The 20,706-nt window shown below is 42.0% G+C and overlaps 1 protein-coding gene across 5 annotated transcripts in view; it reads left to right on the top strand.

Moving 5' to 3' along the window:
- The window catches only part of LOC129822122 (protein Aster-B-like), a 172,453-nt gene that overhangs the window by 64,176 nt on the left and 87,571 nt on the right, over nt 1–20,706 (top strand). For all 5 annotated transcript variants that reach the window (XM_055880087.1, XM_055880089.1, XM_055880085.1 and 2 more), the window contains exons 3-4: nt 2,483–2,560; nt 4,397–4,423. In XM_055880087.1, coding sequence (XP_055736062.1) covers nt 2,483–2,560; nt 4,397–4,423 — 105 coding nt within the window. The remainder of the gene's footprint in view (nt 1–2,482; nt 2,561–4,396; nt 4,424–20,706) is intronic.

Below are 20,706 nucleotides of genomic sequence, written 5' to 3' on the forward strand. Positions count from 1 at the left end.
AAATATATTCCAGTTTGTATGAAAATCCCAGTGTGGATTGTATATAATTATTTCATTCAGCAGTAAGATTGAAAGTGAGACAGTCAGACATGGTATGACACTTTTTTCAATCAGAGACTTATGTTATGAAAAACACTTTTAGCCTTGAAGCAAATTTACGTCAGATACTGATCCATATCAAAACTGATCCAGATATCAAAAATGTTCCATTTGTACTGTATGACATCCAATAAAGATTTGTTACAGTTTTAGATAAGTCATCTAGTTATGCATCAAATTGACCCATTGGTTAGTGTGAGTAACTTACTGTAGTTACAATGGAACTTATCGTGACAGTTTAACAAGTAATGATTAGTGTTCAATCTGCATAATGCAATACAGCTATGTCAAGTTTATATTATGGTGTATATTTGGTGTAAATTTGGGTCTTACCATCTCCTCTCAGAGCCTGTAAGAACTCCTCCAGTCTGGTCTCTGTTTCAAACTTCAAGGGGGTGCAGTGTTTCAGTGTAGTCTGTGTGTGTGAGTATAGTGTGGGGGTCTGTGGTAGTCGCTTCAGCCCCTGTGTAGTCTCTTATGAGTAGATAAGACCTGGACTATTTTAGGGAAACACGACAGTATCTTTCACCAGGCTTGAGTGTCTCTGTCTGGCCCGTGGATTTACATATTTCAGAGACAAAACCTTTCGACAAGATACTGGAGATAAAAGATAGCAGTTAACAAGACTTGGAAAGTGTTGCTAATGCAATAGAAGAGATTAGAAATGCCTCCCAGATGAATTTTTAGAAGGGTTATTTCTGATATGGTTTATTGAATAGATTCCCAGGAGCAGATTATTATTTTTTCTTTAGTGTACAGATTTTCCTCAGCTTTAAACTAAGGAATGTGGTGAATGACAAATGTTAACCCTGCTCACGTTTTTTTGTAAGTGGCTATTTCTTGCGAATCAACCACTGTTGATACTTATACAGATAACATAATAGGAGATATGGTTGTCTAATAGTCTATTAAAGTCCACAATTTTGTTTGGATTGTCTCTCAGAAACCCATCCTGAAAAGCAATTGCTTTGGAATGAATTCAAAGCCCGGAGAGAACCCCATTACCACTACTCTGGCTGCCTCTAAGTCTGTAATGCCAGTGCTCTCTAAATTCACTGTTTTGTTACATCTCCTACAGTAGCTATCATGTTCTAAGCACATAGTGAATCAATTGTGTATGAGTTATTAATGATTTAGTGAGGCCTCATGCTACCTGCAACTTTCATTGCTTGTGTTCTGAAAGAGGCATGCACAATTGTGCAGCATATACACTCCATACACTTGCATAAAGTCTAACCAACACACACATGCACACAAACCCAGAGCAGTGAGTTTACTAAAAACCTACACCTGATTTCTTGTAGAGCAGGTGCAATCCAGGCATTGCTGAATGTTTCACTTGGGTATACATCTCCCTCCAACCCTCAAAACAACCTTGATAACTATCTAGAAAACGTAGGCAGAACTTAACTGACTGGCACGCCAGTTGAGAAACCACAGAATCTAAGGTGACAGTGGGGCGTATTACCTATAAGCAAAAGAAAGGCCCTCTCTAAAAACCTCTGGAGTCAGGGACACAACCACCATTTCACAAGGTCTCCAAACACGTAATGATTGACTGTTCTTCACTGAAGCATTATTTAGCCTAGTCTGCAGTTCTAAACTGGTTCCTCAGAGGCAACATGATGAACGAAAATTATTTAAACAATGACTTTACTTTTTAATACCATGAATAAGACTGGAGGAAACATAGCTCTCAGCTTCTCTTTGGATAATTCTGAACATCTGTCTTATGCAAATGTATTATGTTAAAAACTTCCCTTTATGATCATGTTAAAGGCAATGTCAGAGTTCTTTGAAAGTGATCATCCTCAGATGTCTGACAATTTCTCAAGAGTTCCAGACATTTGTAGAATCTATGACAAGGCGCATTGAAGCTGTTCTGGCAGCTTGTGATGGGCAGGAAATACCCTATTAAGACAATTTATGTTGGTGTTTCCTTTATTTTGGCAGTTACCTGTATGTCTTCAGAGTTTCTGGATGGACTTACTATACCTCTAACTGGGAATCAAATCAGTACTTCACACAGAGATCGAATGGGTTTAATGGGTAACCAAGCAGCACAGCAGGACTGGTGGGATTCTCTTAAGTGCCACAGTATAGGTGAACATCTCTACCACAGACCTTTATCTCTGTATGACTCATGATCAGTGTTTGTGTCTTGTAGGGCCATCTAGTGGGTATAACTAAGAAGTAAATATACTGTGGTATTACACATACTGAAGTTCGCATTCTCAGGACACAGAATCACCGTAGCAGTGAAATTCTCTATGAATGTACCTGAAGGAGTGGGTAGGGCCACATATGTTTTCACTGGATTTATTGTGTGAGTGTGTATTTGTGTGTGACTGACATGTGTTCCTCTCTGTGTTCTGTCACCCAGCAGCCAGCAGAGCAGCCAGCAGAGTAGCCATGATGATGACTCCACTCGCTTCCTGACTCCCTTCAACCTAGAGGAGAGGTAAATACAAGAATATTCTAAATTTACTTGTGTGTATTCTGTGTGTTTTGTATTCTACGTTTTGTATGTATGCAAAAGTATTTAATTGTTTGTCTGGTTTGATGAAAGCAAGGGGAGAGCGCTGACGGTATGAATCAGGATGCTCAGGAAATGACTGTATTCTCCGTCTCCTCCTTCTACTGCTGCTTTTTCACCACTAGTAGGCAGTTGGTCCTCAGCACTGCTAGGCACTGCTGCATCTGGCTTGTAACACCCATTATTGACCATTTAGATGCGTTTTCCATGTTGGTAATGAGTGCAATGAACATGTTCTTCTTTGGGGCATGTCAGTCTTCAGTTTAGTCATTTGTAATCCTTTCAATTTGTGATATAAGGTAAGGATTCAAGGCACTTGATGTTATCTTCACTGAGTGACCTGTGGTAATTAAGCATGCTAAATTTGCAATTGTAATTCACATGTTAGTGGCAGTGCTTCAAATATGAGTGAGAACATACTTTTCCTTAATGTGGGAACCTACCTCCTCTCCCTCTCTTGGGCTGTGTGTGAGTGGGTGGATGGCTGCGGCTCCAGGTCTATATTACCTCTGTCAGCGGTGGGGATATACTGAAGTGTTCTCAGGGAGCACAAATGTCAGGCATGGGAAGTAAATCAGATAGAGAGCAGAGCGTGGCGCCTGCCTACCTGCTGGCCTGGTGAGAGAGAATCATACCTCAGCTATGAGATACCACATCAGGAGGAACTCAATGGCCTGTAGCTCATTCTGGAGAGAGGAAGGGCTGTTTGAAGCTTCCAAAGGCACCTGTCATATCTGCCTCTTTCAAATGCTGCGTCTTTGTAATGAAAATGGATTCGTCATATTGTGGTTTAGTGGTGAAATATGTTTTTGGGACATTCAAACAAATCACAGCCAAATTGACTGTGAGGAAGCTTAAAGCAGTGATAATGGCTTTGAATCAAATGAAATGGAGTATTAACCATTATTGAAAAATCAGCAGCCTGAGCTGGTGCTGTTGGAATACCCCCTTTAACTCTTTATTTCTCTCTTCTATAGTATCTACGGTAGACTACAACATTCTACTCTCCCTTTCCTATCTCTCTCTCTCTCCTGCTCTCCTCTCCTCTCCGTACTGCTCTTTTTCTCTACAGTTTTTCCCTCGCTATTTCTGTGTACTGCTCCGAATAGGAACCTTACGTTTGACCTTGTGGGATTTGTCCTGCATGCTACTCTTTTCTCTCTGCTTGTAATAACTGGCTGCTGCTACTGCTGCTGGGGGGTAAACGGTCTGTACCCAGCTTTAGAGGGCATGGAATGTCATGTCTCCTCTGCAGGTAACAGCTATATTTAATGTCTGCTCTGGATGTTCTCGATGGCTGTCTGCAGCGGTATGTTTGCTCACAGTGCAGCTACAGCATGGCACAGGCTAGCTGGCTTACCGGTAGGCTAGCTGGGATGCCGGTGGCAGTGTGGATGTTCCGGTGTAATAGGAGCAGGCTAGGTTATTAGCATTAGTATTCATTGCACAAGCTTAAGCGGTTTTGCCTCGACAAGTGGATTTTGTGGTTTGTTGTCTTTGCTTACTAGCTTACAAGATTATCCAGGATGACCCCCTCTTCTCTCATTGTTTTGGTGCCTGTTGTAGAATGCTGCGATTGGACAATAACTGTTGATTATGCCATTTTTCTCAGGATAATTTTGAGGCTTTGGTCACAGCCTGACCCCACTGTTAGATACCAAGATGATGAGAGACAATGACTTGTCAAGCTATTCACCTGTATGAGTGAAGTATGAGGATCCCTCTGAGTGACATCTGCTTTCTCTCTTCTCTGCCTTCCAGGTTTGACAGTGCAGCGGACAAGATCAGGTAAGCCTGCGCTATTCCTTATACGTCCTATTCTCAGCTGGGTGGTGGATCCTGTGCTGTGGTGTATAGGTAGTGGGTTTATGGTGTGGTGTATAGGTAGTGGGTTTATGGTGTGGTGTATAGGTAGTGGGTTTATGGTGTGGTGTATAGGTAGTGGGTTTATGGTGTGGTGTATAGGTAGTGGGTTTATGGTGTGGTGTATAGGTAGTGGGTTTATGGTGTGGTGTATAGGTAGTGGGTTTATGGTGTGGTGTATAGGTAGTGGGTTTATGGTGTGGTGTATAGGTAGTGGGTTTATGGTGTGGTGTATAGGTAGTGGGTTTATGGTGTGGTGTATAGGTAGTGGGTTTATGGTGTGGTGTATAGGTAGTGGGTTTATGGTGTGGTGTATAGGTAGTGGGTTTATGGTGTGGTGTATAGGTAGTGGGTTTATGGTGTGGTGTATAGGTAGTGGGTTTATGGTGTGGTGTATAGGTAGTGGGTTTATGGTGTGGTGTATAGGTAGTGGGTTTATGGTGTGGTGTATAGGTAGTGGGTTTATGGTGTGGTGTATAGGTAGTGGGTTTATGGTGTGGTGTATAGGTAGTGGGTTTATGGTGTGGTGTATAGGTAGTGGGTTTATGGTGTGGTGTATAGGTAGTGGGTTTATGGTGTGGTGTATAGGTAGTGGGTTTATGGTGTGGTGTATAGGTAGTGGGTTTATGGTGTGGTGTATAGGTAGTGGGTTTATGGTGTGGTGTATAGGTAGTGGGTTTATGGTGTGGTGTATAGGTAGTGGGTTTATGGTGTGGTGTATAGGTAGTGGGTTTATGGTGTGGTGTATAGGTAGTGGGTTTATGGTGTGGTGTATAGGTAGTGGGTTTATGGTGTGGTGTATAGGTAGTGGGTTTATGGTGTGGTGTATAGGTAGTGGGTTTATGGTGTGGTGTATAGGTAGTGGGTTTATGGTGTGGTGTATAGGTAGTGGGTTTATGGTGTGGTGTATAGGTAGTGGGTTTATGGTGTGGTGTATAGGTAGTGGGTTTATGGTGTGGTGTATAGGTAGTGGGTTTATGGTGTGGTGTATAGGTAGTGGGTTTATGGTGTGGTGTATAGGTAGTGGGTTTATGGTGTGGTGTATAGGTAGTGGGTTTATGGTGTGGTGTATAGGTAGTGGGTTTATGGTGTGGTGTATAGGTAGTGGGTTTATGGTGTGGTGTATAGGTAGTGGGTTTATGGTGTGGTGTATAGGTAGTGGGTTTATGGTGTGGTGTATAGGTAGTGGGTTTATGGTGTGGTGTATAGGTAGTGGGTTTATGGTGTGGTGTATAGGTAGTGGGTTTATGGTGTGGTGTATAGGTAGTGGGTTTATGGTGTGGTGTATAGGTAGTGGGTTTATGGTGTGGTGTATAGGTAGTGGGTTTATGGTGTGGTGTATAGGTAGTGGGTTTATGGTGTGGTGTATAGGTAGTGGGTTTATGGTGTGGTGTATAGGTAGTGGGTTTATGGTGTGGTGTATAGGTAGTGGGTTTATGGTGTGGTGTATAGCTAGTGGGTTTATGGTGTGGTGTATAGGTAGTGGGTTTATGGTGTGGTGTATAGGTAGTGGGTTTATGGTGTGGTGTATAGGTAGTGGGTTTATGGTGTGGTGTATAGGTAGTGGGTTTATGGTGTGGTGTATAGGTAGTGGGTTTATGGTGTGGTGTATAGGTAGTGGGTTTATGGTGTGGTGTATAGGTAGTGGGTTTATGGTGTGGTGTATAGGTAGTGGGTTTATGGTGTGGTGTATAGGTAGTGGGTTTATGGTGTGGTGTATAGGTAGTGGGTTTATGGTGTGGTGTATAGGTAGTGGGTTTATGGTGTGGTGTATAGGTAGTGGGTTTATGGTGTGGTGTATAGGTAGTGGGTTTATGGTGTGGTGTATAGGTAGTGGGTTTATGGTGTGGTGTATAGGTAGTGGGTTTATGGTGTGGTGTATAGGTAGTGGGTTTATGGTGTGGTGTATAGGTAGTGGGTTTATGGTGTGGTGTATAGGTAGTGGGTTTATGGTGTGGTGTATAGGTAGTGGGTTTATGGTGTGGTGTATAGGTAGTGGGTTTATGGTGTGGTGTATAGGTAGTGGGTTTATGGTGTGGTGTATAGGTAGTGGGTTTATGGTGTGGTGTATAGGTAGTGGGTTTATGGTGTGGTGTATAGGTAGTGGGTTTATGGTGTGGTGTATAGGTAGTGGGTTTATGGTGTGGTGTATAGGTAGTGGGTTTATGGTGTGGTGTATAGGTAGTGGGTTTATGGTGTGGTGTATAGGTAGTGGGTTTATGGTGTGGTGTATAGGTAGTGGGTTTATGGTGTGGTGTATAGGTAGTGGGTTTATGGTGTGGTGTATAGGTAGTGGGTTTATGGTGTGGTGTATAGGTAGTGGGTTTATGGTGTGGTGTATAGGTAGTGGGTTTATGGTGTGGTGTATAGGTAGTGGGTTTATGGTGTGGTGTATAGGTAGTGGGTTTATGGTGTGGTGTATAGGTAGTGGGTTTATGGTGTGGTGTATAGGTAGTGGGTTTATGGTGTGGTGTATAGGTAGTGGGTTTATGGTGTGGTGTATAGGTAGTGGGTTTATGGTGTGGTGTATAGGTAGTGGGTTTATGGTGTGGTGTATAGGTAGTGGGTTTATGGTGTGGTGTATAGGTAGTGGGTTTATGGTGTGGTGTATAGGTAGTGGGTTTATGGTGTGGTGTATAGGTAGTGGGTTTATGGTGTGGTGTATAGGTAGTGGGTTTATGGTGTGGTGTATAGGTAGTGGGTTTATGGTGTGGTGTATAGGTAGTGGGTTTATGGTGTGGTGTATAGGTAGTGGGTTTATGGTGTGGTGTATAGGTAGTGGGTTTATGGTGTGGTGTATAGGTAGTGGGTTTATGGTGTGGTGTATAGGTAGTGGGTTTATGGTGTGGTGTATAGGTAGTGGGTTTATGGTGTGGTGTATAGGTAGTGGGTTTATGGTGTGGTGTATAGGTAGTGGGTTTATGGTGTGGTGTATAGGTAGTGGGTTTATGGTGTGGTGTATAGGTAGTGGGTTTATGGTGTGGTGTATAGGTAGTGGGTTTATGGTGTGGTGTATAGGTAGTGGGTTTATGGTGTGGTGTATAGGTAGTGGGTTTATGGTGTGGTGTATAGGTAGTGGGTTTATGGTGTGGTGTATAGGTAGTGGGTTTATGGTGTGGTGTATAGGTAGTGGGTTTATGGTGTGGTGTATAGGTAGTGGGTTTATGGTGTGGTGTATAGGTAGTGGGTTTATGGTGTGGTGTATAGGTAGTGGGTTTATGGTGTGGTGTATAGGTAGTGGGTTTATGGTGTGGTGTATAGGTAGTGGGTTTATGGTGTGGTGTATAGGTAGTGGGTTTATGGTGTGGTGTATAGGTAGTGGGTTTATGGTGTGGTGTATAGGTAGTGGGTTTATGGTGTGGTGTATAGGTAGTGGGTTTATGGTGTGGTGTATAGGTAGTGGGTTTATGGTGTGGTGTATAGGTAGTGGGTTTATGGTGTGGTGTATAGGTAGTGGGTTTATGGTGTGGTGTATAGGTAGTGGGTTTATGGTGTGGTGTATAGGTAGTGGGTTTATGGTGTGGTGTATAGGTAGTGGGTTTATGGTGTGGTGTATAGGTAGTGGGTTTATGGTGTGGTGTATAGGTAGTGGGTTTATGGTGTGGTGTATAGGTTGTGGGTTTATGGTGTGGTGTATAGGTTGTGGGTTTATGGTGTGGTGTATAGGTAGTGGCATTAGACGGCGTGGCGTATAGGTTGTGGGTTTATGGTGTGGCGTATAGGTTGTGGGTTTATGGTGTGGCGTATAGGTTGTGGGTTTATGGTGTGGCGTATAGGTTGTGGGTTTATGGTATGGCGTATAGGTTGTGGGTTTATGGTATGGTGTATAGGTTGGGGGTTTATGGTTTGGTGTATAGGTAGTGGCATTAGACGGCGTGGCGTATAGGTTGTGGGTTTATGGTTTGGTGTATAGGTTGTGGGTTTATGGTATGGTGTATAGGTAGTGGCATTAGACGGCGTGGCGTATAGGTTGTGGGTTTATGGTATGGTGTATAGGTTGTGGGTTTATGGTTTGGTGTATAGGTTGTGGGTTTATGGTATGGTGTATAGGTAGTGGCATTAGACGGCGTGGCGTATAGGTTGTGGGTTTATGGTTTGGTGTATAGGTTGTGGGTTTATGGTATGGTGTATAGATTGTGGGGTTAGATGGCATGGCGTGTAGGTTGTGGCATTAGACGGCGTGGCGTATAGGATGTGGGGTTAGACGGCGTGGTGTATAGGTTGTGGGTTTATGGTATGGTGTATAGATTGTGGGGTTAGATGGCATGGCGTATAGGTTGTGGCATTAGACGGCGTGGCGTATAGGATGTGGGGTTAGATGGCGTGGTGTATAGGTTGTGGGTTTATGGTATGGTGTATAGATTGTGGGGTTAGATGGCATGGCGTATAGGTTGTGGCATTAGACGGCGTGGCGTATAGGATGTGGGGTTAGATGGCGTGGTGTATCGGTTGTGGAGTTAGATCAATCAAATTTATTTATAAAGCCCTTATAACCTCAGCTGATGTCACAAAGTTATGTACAGAAACCCAGCCTAAAATCCCAAACAGCAAGTAATGCAGGTGTAGAAGAGCGTGGTGTATAGGTTGTGGGGTTAGATGGCGTGGTGTATAGGAACCTGCTGTCCTGTCACCCCATGAACCCCAGCCCGCCCACCCTGTGACAGATGGCTTTGTCCCTGCTGACTGAGGTGTCTGAATACACTTTACATTTGGAAAGGCGAGTCGTGAACACAGTTGCAAGCCATGGAATGTCATTGTTTGCTTTTACTGGACAAACAACATCAGTCACAATGTGGGACACAAACAGGGCTTTGTTAGTGGACAGCAGGTTGCTGCGATTCGTCTGTTAGCTACTCTGATTGGTCGGTTTTGAAGATCTGTGTGCAGTCACTTCATTCTGAAGGGTTTTCAGACATTTACACCTATGGAGACACTTGCCAGGTCTGAGTAACACTGTTTTTATGACACAAGCCCAAAAGGTGAGTGATAGTATTGTAATGCGGAGGTATGAGAAATGCATGACGGTTTTGATTTGTATGTGCAATATGGTAGTTGTCTTTGTTCATCTGTCATTACTCATTGTGTATGTATCTACACACAGTTCACAGTTTGGTAGGTCTGTCAGCAGTGTGTTGTTTTAGTATGGATGTGTGTGTATGTGGGGTGACTGGTTGTTGCTGTGTGTGTGTGTGTGTGTGTGTGTGTGTGTGTGTGTGTGTGTGTGTGTGTGTGTGTGTGTGTGTGTGTGTGTGTGTGTGTGTGTGTGTGTGTGTGTGTGTGTGTGTGTGTGTGTGTGTGTGTGTGTGTGTGTTTGTATGTGGAATGACTGGTTGTTGCTGTGTTAAGGTTGGGATTGCTGATTTAAGTTATTTATTTATTATTATTTTTTAGGTAGAAAGAGGGTTGTAAGGACAATGTTGATGTGTTTGCAGTTAAAGCTGCTTAAAACACAGGCAGCTGATCCTCAGTTTTCCCTCATCATTCTTAGGTACGCCTGGGGTTACCATGGTTACTTACTTTTATTGAGGTTACACAGATATACACTACCGGTCAAAATATTTAGAACACCTACTCATTCAAGGGGTTTTCTTTATTTTTACTATTTTCTACATTATAGAATAATAGTGAAGACTTCAAAACTATGAAATAACACATATGGAATCATGTAGTAACCAAAAAAAAGTGTTAAACAAATCTAAATATTTTATATAGCCACCCTTTGCCTTGATGACAGCTTTGCACACTCTAAGCATTCTTTCAACCAGCTTCACCTGGAATACTTTTCCAACAGTCTTGAAGGAGTTCCCACATATGCTGAGCACTTGTTGGCTGCTTTTCCTTAACTCCGCGGTCCAACTCATCCCACACCATCTCAATTTGGTTGGGGGATTGTGGAAGATCGGTCATCTGATGCAGCACTCGATCACTCTCCTTCTTGGTAAAATAGCCCTTACACAGCCTGGAGGTGTGTTGGGTTATTGTCCTGAAAAACAAATGATAGTCCCGCTAAGCCCAAACCAGATGGGATGGCGTATAGCTGCAGAATGCTGTGGTAGCCATGCTGGTTAAGTGTGCCTTGAATTCTAAATAAATCAGTGTCACCAGCAAAGCACCCCCACACCATAACACCTCCTCCATGCTTTACGGTGGGAAATACACATACGGAGATAATCCGTTCACCCACTCCGCGTCTCACAAACACACGGCGGTTGGAACCAAAAATCTCAGATTTGGACCAAAGGACAAATTCCCACCGGTCTAATGTCCATTGCTCATGTTTCTTAGCCCAAGCAAGTCTCTTCTTATTGTTGTCCTTTAGTAGTGGATTCTTTGCACCAATTTGACCACGAAGGCCTGATTTCATGCAGTCTGCTCTGAACAGTTGATGTTGAGATGTGTCTGTTATTTGAACTCTGAAGTGTAGTATCTGTGATCTACATCTGTTTATATTAGTTACTAAGCAGTAATGTATTACGGCAATGGTATGTTACTACACCTAATAGGAAATGCACATGCGCACTATTGGTCCGGGGGCTGTTGAGCACGAGAGGTTTTGACTAAAGGAAACTAACTGTACTCCCGTCTCCTGCCTGGTCATTTCTCCACAACACAAATATTACATGAAGCATTTATTTTGGCTGCAATTTCTGAGGCTGGTAACTCGAATGAACTTATCCTCTGCAGCAGAGGTAACTCTGGGTCTTCCATTCGTGTGGCGGTCCTCATGAGAGCCAGTTTCATCATAGCCATTGATGGTTTTTGCGACTGCACTTGAAGAAACTTTCAGTTCTTTAAATGTTCGATATTGACTGACCTCCATGTCTTAAAGTAATGATGGAATGTCGTTTCTCTTTGCTTATTTGAGCTGTTGTTCTTGCCATAATATGGACTTGGTCTTTTACCAAATAGGGCTTTCTTCTGTATACCCCCCCACCTTGTCACAACACAACTGATTGGCTCAAACGCATTAAAAAGTTAAGAAATTCCACAAATTAACTTTTAACAGGGCACACATGTTAATTGAAATGCATTCCAGGTGACTACCTCATGAAGCTGGTTGAGAGAATGCCAAGAGTGTGCAAAGCTGTCATCAAGGCAAAGGGTGGCTATTTGAAGAATCTCAAATGGAAAATATTTTTATTTGTTTAACACTTTTTTTGGTTACTACTGTACATGATTCCATATGTGTTATGTCATAGTTTTGATGTCTTCTATTATTCTACAATGTAGAAAATAGTCAAAATAAAGGAACTCTTGAAAGAGTAGGTTTTTGAAAATTTTTGATCGGTAGTGTATCCTCTTTCATAACTATCTTTATTCAATTTTCAAAATGCATTCCTGTTGGTCGTGGTCCTATTATCTGTTCAGATCATGAAGGACAGGCCATGATCAGGCAATCTAGTGGAGTCTGGTGGTATGTGTCTGGCTTGGCCTGAGTTGAGTGGCCAGTCATGTCTCGAATTGTGTATCCAATTTCAGTGTATGTAGTTGTAGACAGAGCCAGGTTTGGATCACTAAAGCCAGGTTTGGATCACTAAAGCTACTGACTACCATCACATGAGGTACAGATGGTCTACTGAACTACATCTGAATCTGTTTCTATTGTGTCCAGCAATTAAGCTCCCTGCCTTACAAAATAACTGATACAATAAGTAAGGGATAAACGCCGACTTTGTGTACATTACCTTGGAAAAAATGGACGACACAGCGGAGTTTAATTTGCGGAGTTAATTTTTCCAAGATAATGTACAGAATGGAGGCGTTTATCCCACTTATACCACAGTTGCCAAAGAAAACAATACTAACCACACATTTATCTGTAAATACTTTGTCATCTTTTTGTTGCCAGAGACGTGATCGAGTCGGTCGTTCAATTAGTTCGATATTTATGGACGTGACCCAGTTGTTTGTTCTTTATATTCCGTTGCCATATTCGCTGGCAATGTTCTTACCCCTTGCTTGCTAGCTAGCCTGCTATCTATGGCTAACAGTCACGACCAGCAAAGTAGCTGTTTTCTATTGACATTAATTTAGATACATACATAACAATGATTATTTTCGTTATCAGATGCTCCAAAAAAATGTCTCGAATTGTGTATCCAATTTCAGTGTATGTAGTTGTTGGTTAAGCATTATGTAACTTTGTAGCAAGTATGGTCTGCATGTGTAGGCACATACTGTATCATGATTGCAAGGTATCCTGATATCTTTTCCAACTGTCCCGTTATATGGTTTTAATGTCCATTCTAGAATGCCCTTCTAGCCAATTAGAAACGAGTATTCAACAATGCTGTGTTGTAAGCCATAATACAGTGCCTTCAGAAAGTATTCACACTCAGAAATCCCTCCAGCCAATAATGTCTATTTTCGCAGCATTCAGCTCATGCTCTGGTCCAAATCAGCTCTACTACCTCTTAATAACCTCTTAAGTGTAGGGGGCAGTATTTTTGTTTTTGGCAAAATAAACATACCCATTTGAAACTGCCTATTTCTCAGCCCCCGAAACTAGAATATGCATATAATTGTCAGATTAGGATAGAAAACACTCTAAAGTTTCCAAAACGGTCAAAATTTATATTGATATTGCAAGCGAAAACCTGAGAAATCCAATCAGGAAGTGCCACTTTCTTTGAAACCTCTCTGTTCTTATGCATCCCTATTACCCATTTAAAGGGATATCAACCAGATTCCTTTTTCTATGGCTTCCCTAAGGTGTCAACAGCCTTTAGACATAGTTTCAGGCTTTTATTTTGAAAAATTAGTGAGAACCATTACATTGCGTAAGTGGATAGGTGGGGGCTCTGAGTGAGTTGTGCGCAACAGAGAAAGGCAGCCATTGTTACCCCCGGTCCTAGTGAAAAACCAACACTCCTGGTTGATATATTATCGAATAGATATTTGAAAAACAACCTGAGTATTGATTATAAAAAAACTTTGACATGTTTCTGTGGACATTATGGATATTATCTGGAATTTTTGTCTGTGTTGTCGTGAACGCTTTTTCCTGTGGATTTCTCAGCATAATGCGCGAAACGAACGGAGGTATTTGGATATAAAAATATCTTTATGGAACAAAAGGAACATTTTTGTCTAACTGGGAGTCTCGTGAGTGAAAACATCTGAAGATCAAAGGTAAACGATTAATTTGATTGCTTTTCTGATTTTCGTGACCAAGTTACCTGATGCTAAGTGTACTTAATGTTTTGTCGAGCGATCGATAAACTTACACAAACGCTTGTATTGCTTTCGCTGTAAAGCATAATTTCAAAATCTGAGACAGGTGGATTTACAAAAGGCTAAGCTGTGTTTTGCAATACTGCACTTGTGATTTCATGATTATGAATATTTTTTAGTACTATTATTTGACTGTGGCGCTATGCTATTCAGCGTTGCTGATGACAATTATCCCTGATCCGGGATGGGTAACAAGTAGAGGTCTTAACTCAGCTGTGTGAAGCATGCAACTACCACTCATGTTCGCAGTCAAAAAACAAATCACCTACTTAGGCATTACCATATCCCCCTCTATTAACACTACTTGCAGGAAGAACTACTTAGAAACCTTTCAAAAGATCAAAAAAATATGGTCCGCTACGACCACTTATTTGCATATGCTAGAATCTCAATTATTTAAGTGAATGTCCTCCCTGGTATTAATTTTATGAGTTCTATGTTACCACTGCCTCTTCCTCTAGACTATTGGTCTAAACTTGACTCTGTCATAAAGAAGATCATTTGGGGGAGCAAATGTCAATAGTTTCACCAATTAGATTACAATATTCATTATTTTCTGGATTGACTACGAAAAATGTGCATCATTATTTGGATCCATTATAGCATACTCGGTAAATGTGTGGAAAGCTACACAGAAACATATGAGATCTAATCTTAAATGGCATTCAAACTCTCCAATATTGCGTAATAATGAATTATTAGCGTGTAAGAAACCACTTGTATAATATTCTTGGTCTAAGAAGGATATTTATACTTTCAAAGACCTATTTAATGTGAATGGACTCCTCCGTTTCCAGGAAATCTGTCAGTGTTTTAATGTCCCAAGTTCATAATCTTTTCTTTACCTTCAACTCCGCCTATCCATGTGAGCCTACGGGTTCCCCTGGGGAGCAGATTAGCAGTACAACCATTGGTCAAACTTCTAACGGACTATCAAAAGGAGTTGTTTCTGATATCTATAGTCAATTGTAGCAGAACAAAACCCATTAATTCTGTCCGCTGTATGGGCTGTCTGAACTTCCCAGCGATATTTCTGACTTTGAAATCCTTGGGCGGGGCGACTAAACGTTTTTTCAGGTCGCCTAAGTCCAAACAATGTAAAAAATACTGTATATAGATACAGTTGCAGTCGGAAGTTTACATACACTTAGGTTGGAGTCATTTAAACTCCAACCTAAGTGGTTTTTCAACCACTCCACAAATTTCTTGTCAACAAACTATAGTTTTGGCAAGTCGGTTAGGACATCTACTTTGTGCATGACACAAGTCCTTTTTCCAACAATTGTTTGCAGACAGATTATTTCACTTATAAATCACGATCACAATTCCAGTGGGTCAGAAATGTACATACACTAAGTTCAATATGCCTTTAAACAGCTTGGAAAATTCTGGGAAATTATGTCATGGCTTTAGAAGCTTCTGATAGGCTGATTGACATATTTTAAGTCAATTGGACGTGTACCTGTGGATGTATTTTAAGGCCTACCTTCAAACTCAGTGCCTCTTTGCTTGACATCATGGGAAAATCAAAAGAAATCAGCCAAGACCTCAGAAAAATAATTATAGACCTCCACAAGTCTGGTTCATCGTTGGGAGCAATTTACAAATGCCTGAAGGTACCACGTTCATCTGTACACACAATAGTATGCAAGTATAAACATACCGCTCAGGAAGGAGACTCATTCTGTCTCCTAGAGATGAATATATTTTGGTGCGAAAAGTGCAAATCAATCCCAGAACAACAGCAAAAGGACCTTGCGAAGATGCTGGAGGAAACAGGTACAAAAGTATCAGTATTCACAGTAAAACGACTCCTATGTCGACATAACCTGAAAGGCCGCTTAGCAAGGAAGAAGCCACTGCTCCAAAACCGCCATAAAAAAGCCAGACTATGGTGTGCAACTGCACATGGGGACAAAGCTTGTACTTTTTGAAGAAATGTCCCCTCGGCTGATGAAACAAAAATAGCCATAATGACCATCGTTATGTTTGGAGGAAAAACTGGGATGCTTGCAAGACGAAGAACACCATCCCAACCGTGAAGCACGGGGGGTGGCAGCATCCTGTTGTGGGGGTGCTTTGCTACAGGAGGGATTGGTGCACGTCACAAAATAGATGGCATCATGAGGTAGGAAAATTATGTGGATATATTGAAACAACATCTCAAGACATCAGTCAGGAAGACTCAGTTACACCAGCTCTGTCTGGAGGAATGGGCCAAAATTCACCCAATTTATTGTTGGAAGCTTGTTACACAATTTAAAGGCAATGCTACCAAATACTAAATTGAGTGTATGTAAACTTCTGACCCACTGGGAATGTGATGAAAGAAACAAAAGCTGAAATAAATCATTCTCTCTACTATTATTCTGACATTTCACATTCTTAAAATAAAGTGGTGATCCTAACTGACCTAAGACTAGTAATTTTTACTAGGATTAAATGTCAGGATTTGTGAAAAACTTAATGTATTTGGCTGAGGTGTATGTAAACTTCTGATATATATATATATATATATATATATATATATATATATATATATATATATATATATATATATATATATATATACACACTGCTCAAAAAAATAAAGGGAACACTTAAACAACACAATGTAACTCCAAGTCAATCACACTTCTGTGAAATCAAACTGTCCACTTAGGAAGCAACACTGATTGACAATAAATTTCACATGCTGTTGTGCAAATGGAATAGACAAAAGGTGGAAATTATGGGCAATTAGCAAGACACCCCCCCAAAACAGGAGTGATTCTGCAGGTGGTGACCACAGATCACTTCTCAGTTCCTATGCTTCCTGGCTGATGTTTTGGTCACTTTTGAATGCTGGCGGTGCTCTCACTCTAGTGGTAGCATGAGACGGAGTCTACAACCCACACAAGTGGCTCAGGTAGTGCAGTTCATCCAGGATGGCACATCATTGCGAACTGTGGCAAAAAGGTTTGCTGTGTCTGTCAGCGTAGTGTCCAGAGCATGCAGGCGCTACCAGGAGACAGGCCAGTACATCAGGAGACGTGGAGGAGGCCGTAGGAGGGCAACAACCGAGCAGCAGGACCGCTACCTCCGCCTTAGTGCAAGGAGGTGCACTGCCAGAGCCCTGCAAAATGACCTCCAGCAGGCCACAAATGTGCATGTGTCTGCTCAAACGGTCAGAAACAGACTCCATGAGGGTGGTATGAGGGCCCGACGTCCACAGGTGGGGGTTGTGCTTACAGCCCAACACCGTGCCGGACGTTTGGCATTTGCCAGAGAACACCAAGATTGGCAAATTCGCCACTGGCGCCCTGTGCTCTTCACAGATGAAAGCAGGTTCACACTGAGCACATGAGCACATGTGACAGAGTCTGGAGACGCCGTGGAGAACGTTCTGCTGCCTGCAACATCCTCCAGCATGACCGATTTGGCGATGGGTCAGTCATGGTGTGGGGTGGCATTTCTTTGTGGGGCCGCACAGCCCTCCATGTGCTCGCCAGAGGTAGCCTGACTGCCATTAGGTACCGAGATGAGATCCTCAGACACCTTGTGAGACCATATGCTGACACATGCACATTTGTGGCCTGCTGGAGGTCATTTTGCAGGGCGCTGGCAGTGCACCTCCTTGCACAAAGGCGGAGGTAGCGGTCCTGCTGCTGGGTTGTTGCCCTCCTACGGCCTCCTCCACGTCTCCTGATGTACTGGCCTGTCTCCTGGTAGCGCCTGCATGCTCTGGACACTACGCTGACAGACACAGCAAACCTTTTTGCCACAGTTCGCATTGATGTGCCATCCTGGATGAACTGCACTACCTGAGCCACTTGTGTGGGTTGTAGACTCCGTCTCATGCTACCACTAGAGTGAGAGCACCGCCAGCATTCAAAAGTGACCAAAACATCAGCCAGGAAGCATAGGAACTGAAGTGGTCTGTGGTCACCACCTGCAGAATCACTCCTGTTTTGGGGGGTGTCTTGCTAATTGCCTATAATTTCCACCTTTTGTCTATTCCATTTGCACAACAGCATGTGAAATTTATTGTCAATCAGTGTTGCTTCCTAAGTGGACAGTTTGATTTCACAGAAGTGTGATTGACTTGGAGTTACATTGTGTTGTTTAAGTGTTCCCTTTATTTTTTTGAGCAGTGTATATATATATATATTAGTGCCAGTCAAATGTTTGGACACACCTACTCATTCAATGGTTTTTCTTTATTCATAATATTTTCTACATTGTATAATAATAGTGAAGACATCCAAACTATGAAATAACACATGATATCATGTATTAACCAAAAAAGTGTTAAACAATTCAAAATATATTTTTGATTCTTCAAAGTAGCCACCTTTTGCCTTGATGACAGCTTTGCACACTCTTGGCATTCTCTCAACCAGCTTCATGAGGTAGTCACCTGGAATGCATTTCAATTAACATGTGTGCCTTGTTCAAGGTTAATTTGTGGAATTTCTTTCCTTAATGCGTTTGAGCCAATCAGTTGTGCTATGACAAGGTAGGGGTGCTATACAGAAGATAGCCCTATTTGGTAAACGACCAAGTCCATATTACGGTATGAACAGCTCAAATAAGCAAAGAGAAACGACATTCCGTCACTACTTTAAGACATGAAGGTCAGTCAATCAGCAAAATTTCAAGAACTTTGAAAGTCTCTTCAAGTGCAGTCGCACAACTCATCAAGCGCTATGATGAAACTGGCTCTCATGAGGACCAACTTAGGAAAGGAAGACACAGAGTTACCTCTGCTTCAGAGGATAAGTTTATTAGACTTACCAACTTCAGAATTTGCAGCCCAAATAATTACTTTACAAAGTTCAAGTAACAGACACATCTCAACATCAACTGTTCAGAGCAGACTGCGTGAATCAGACCTTCATGGTCGAATTGCTGCAAAGAAACCAGTACTTAAAAACACCAATAAGAAGAAGATACTTACTTGGGCCAAAAAACATATGCAATGGACATTAGACCAGTGGAAATCTGTCCTTTGGTCTGATGAGTCCAAATTTGAGATTTTTGGTTCCAACCGCCGTGTTTTTGTAAAACGCAAAGTAGGTGAATGGATAATCTCTGCATGCGTGAGTCCCACCGTGAAGAATGGAGGAGGAGGTGTGGTGGTGCTTTGCTGGGGACACTGTCTGTGACTTATTTAGAATTCAAGGCACACTTAACCAGCATTTTTACCACAGCATTCTGCAGCGATACGCAATCAAATCTGGTTTGCGCTTAGTGGGACTATCATTTGCTTTTCAACAGGACAATGACCAAAAACACACCTCCAGGCTGTGTAAGGGTTATTTGACCATGGAGAGTGATGGAGTGCTCCATCAGATGACCTGGCCCCCACAATCACCCGACCTCAACCGAATTGAGATGGTTTGGGATGAGTTGGACCGCAGAATGAAGGAAAAGCAGCCAACAAGTTCTCAGCATATGTGGGAACTCCTTCAAGACTGTTGGAAAAGCATTCCTGCTGAAGCTGATTGAGAGAATACTTTGAAGAATTTCAAATATAAAATATATTTTGATTTGTTTAACACTTTTGGTTACTACATGATTCCACATGTGTTATTTCATAGTTTTGATGTCTTCTCTATTATTCTGTAGAAAGTAGTAAAAATACCTTGAATGAGTAGGTGTGTCCAAACTTTTGACTTGTACTGTGTGTGTGTGTGTGTATATTATATATGTATATATATATATTTTCCTTTTATTTTCCACAAACCCTCCCATCCCTCCCTTAGTTGGAGTAAACTAATTGACAGTCACACCAGCCTTCACTTTGGCTCCCCCTCCTGTCCAGCTCAGGCGTTCGGTGTCGCCGGCCTTCTAGCTGCTGCCGAACCTACTGCTGGCAAACGCCCTTCACTCATCGACCCCGGACTTGTCTCTTCATCATTACACACACCTGGTTCCAATCCCCACTCTATCACTGTATATATACTCCTTCTGCCATTTGTCTGTGTCGGTCATTGTTAATGTTACTTGTTTTCCTAAGAGGAATCTCTCCTATTTCCAAATATAGTAGGAGAGACTTTATTATTTAGCGCTTTGGGTTCGCCCTGTGCCTTTTTGTTTATGAAGATATTTTGAACACAACAGCGTTTGAGTTTCATCACGCTTTGATCTATGGTGCTTAAATAAATGCAGTACTTCTAAACCTGCGACTGCCTCCTGCCTGCTTCTCTCTACACCAGTGACATTGACAACAACACTTAGGCTTCTACTTCCAGTTTATACATACTATATACATTTTTACAGCCACAGTATATTTAAGCATTATGGCCTGGGGGGTTGTGATATATGGCCAATATACCACGGGTGCGCGACGCAACCCGGAGTGCCTGGATACACGCCCTTAGCCAGGGTATGTTGGCCGTACAACAAACCCCTGGGGTGGCTTATTGCTCTTAAAAACTAGTTACCAACATAATTAGAGCAGTAAAAATAAATGCTTTGTCATATGCATGGTATAAGGTCTGATATACCACGGCTGTCAGCCAATCAGCATTCAAGGCTCGAACCACCCAGTTTATAATTTACATTAGTTATCTTTTGTTTGTTTTTAGTTCCATCCTTCAGCTCCACTCAACCCCTCCCATCTATCTCTGAACACCATCCAGTTTTGATTTGCCATATATTTTTCAACTGTGATGTTTCACAAAAGTTCTGAACCTTTCTATTCTCATAGTTTCTACAGCTTGTAAATTACAGATACCATTTTTTGTTAGGAGTATTATTATATTATTGATCGATTGACTATGACTTTTCAGGTCACCCAGCAGTGCTAGTTGCAGAATTAACTTCAGGTAAATGTTGCAATTCTTCAGCCATTCCTGAACCTGCGACCAAAAACAAGCTACATTTGGACTGTACCACAACAAATTATTTAATGATTTTGTCTCTTCGCAGAAAAATCTGCAGAGCTGGGATGGTTGTATCCCCCATGTATATATAACATTCTATTGGTT

Source organism: Salvelinus fontinalis, chromosome 24 (assembly GCF_029448725.1).
Source record: "Salvelinus fontinalis isolate EN_2023a chromosome 24, ASM2944872v1, whole genome shotgun sequence".
Classification (NCBI taxonomy): domain Eukaryota; kingdom Metazoa; phylum Chordata; class Actinopteri; order Salmoniformes; family Salmonidae; genus Salvelinus; species Salvelinus fontinalis.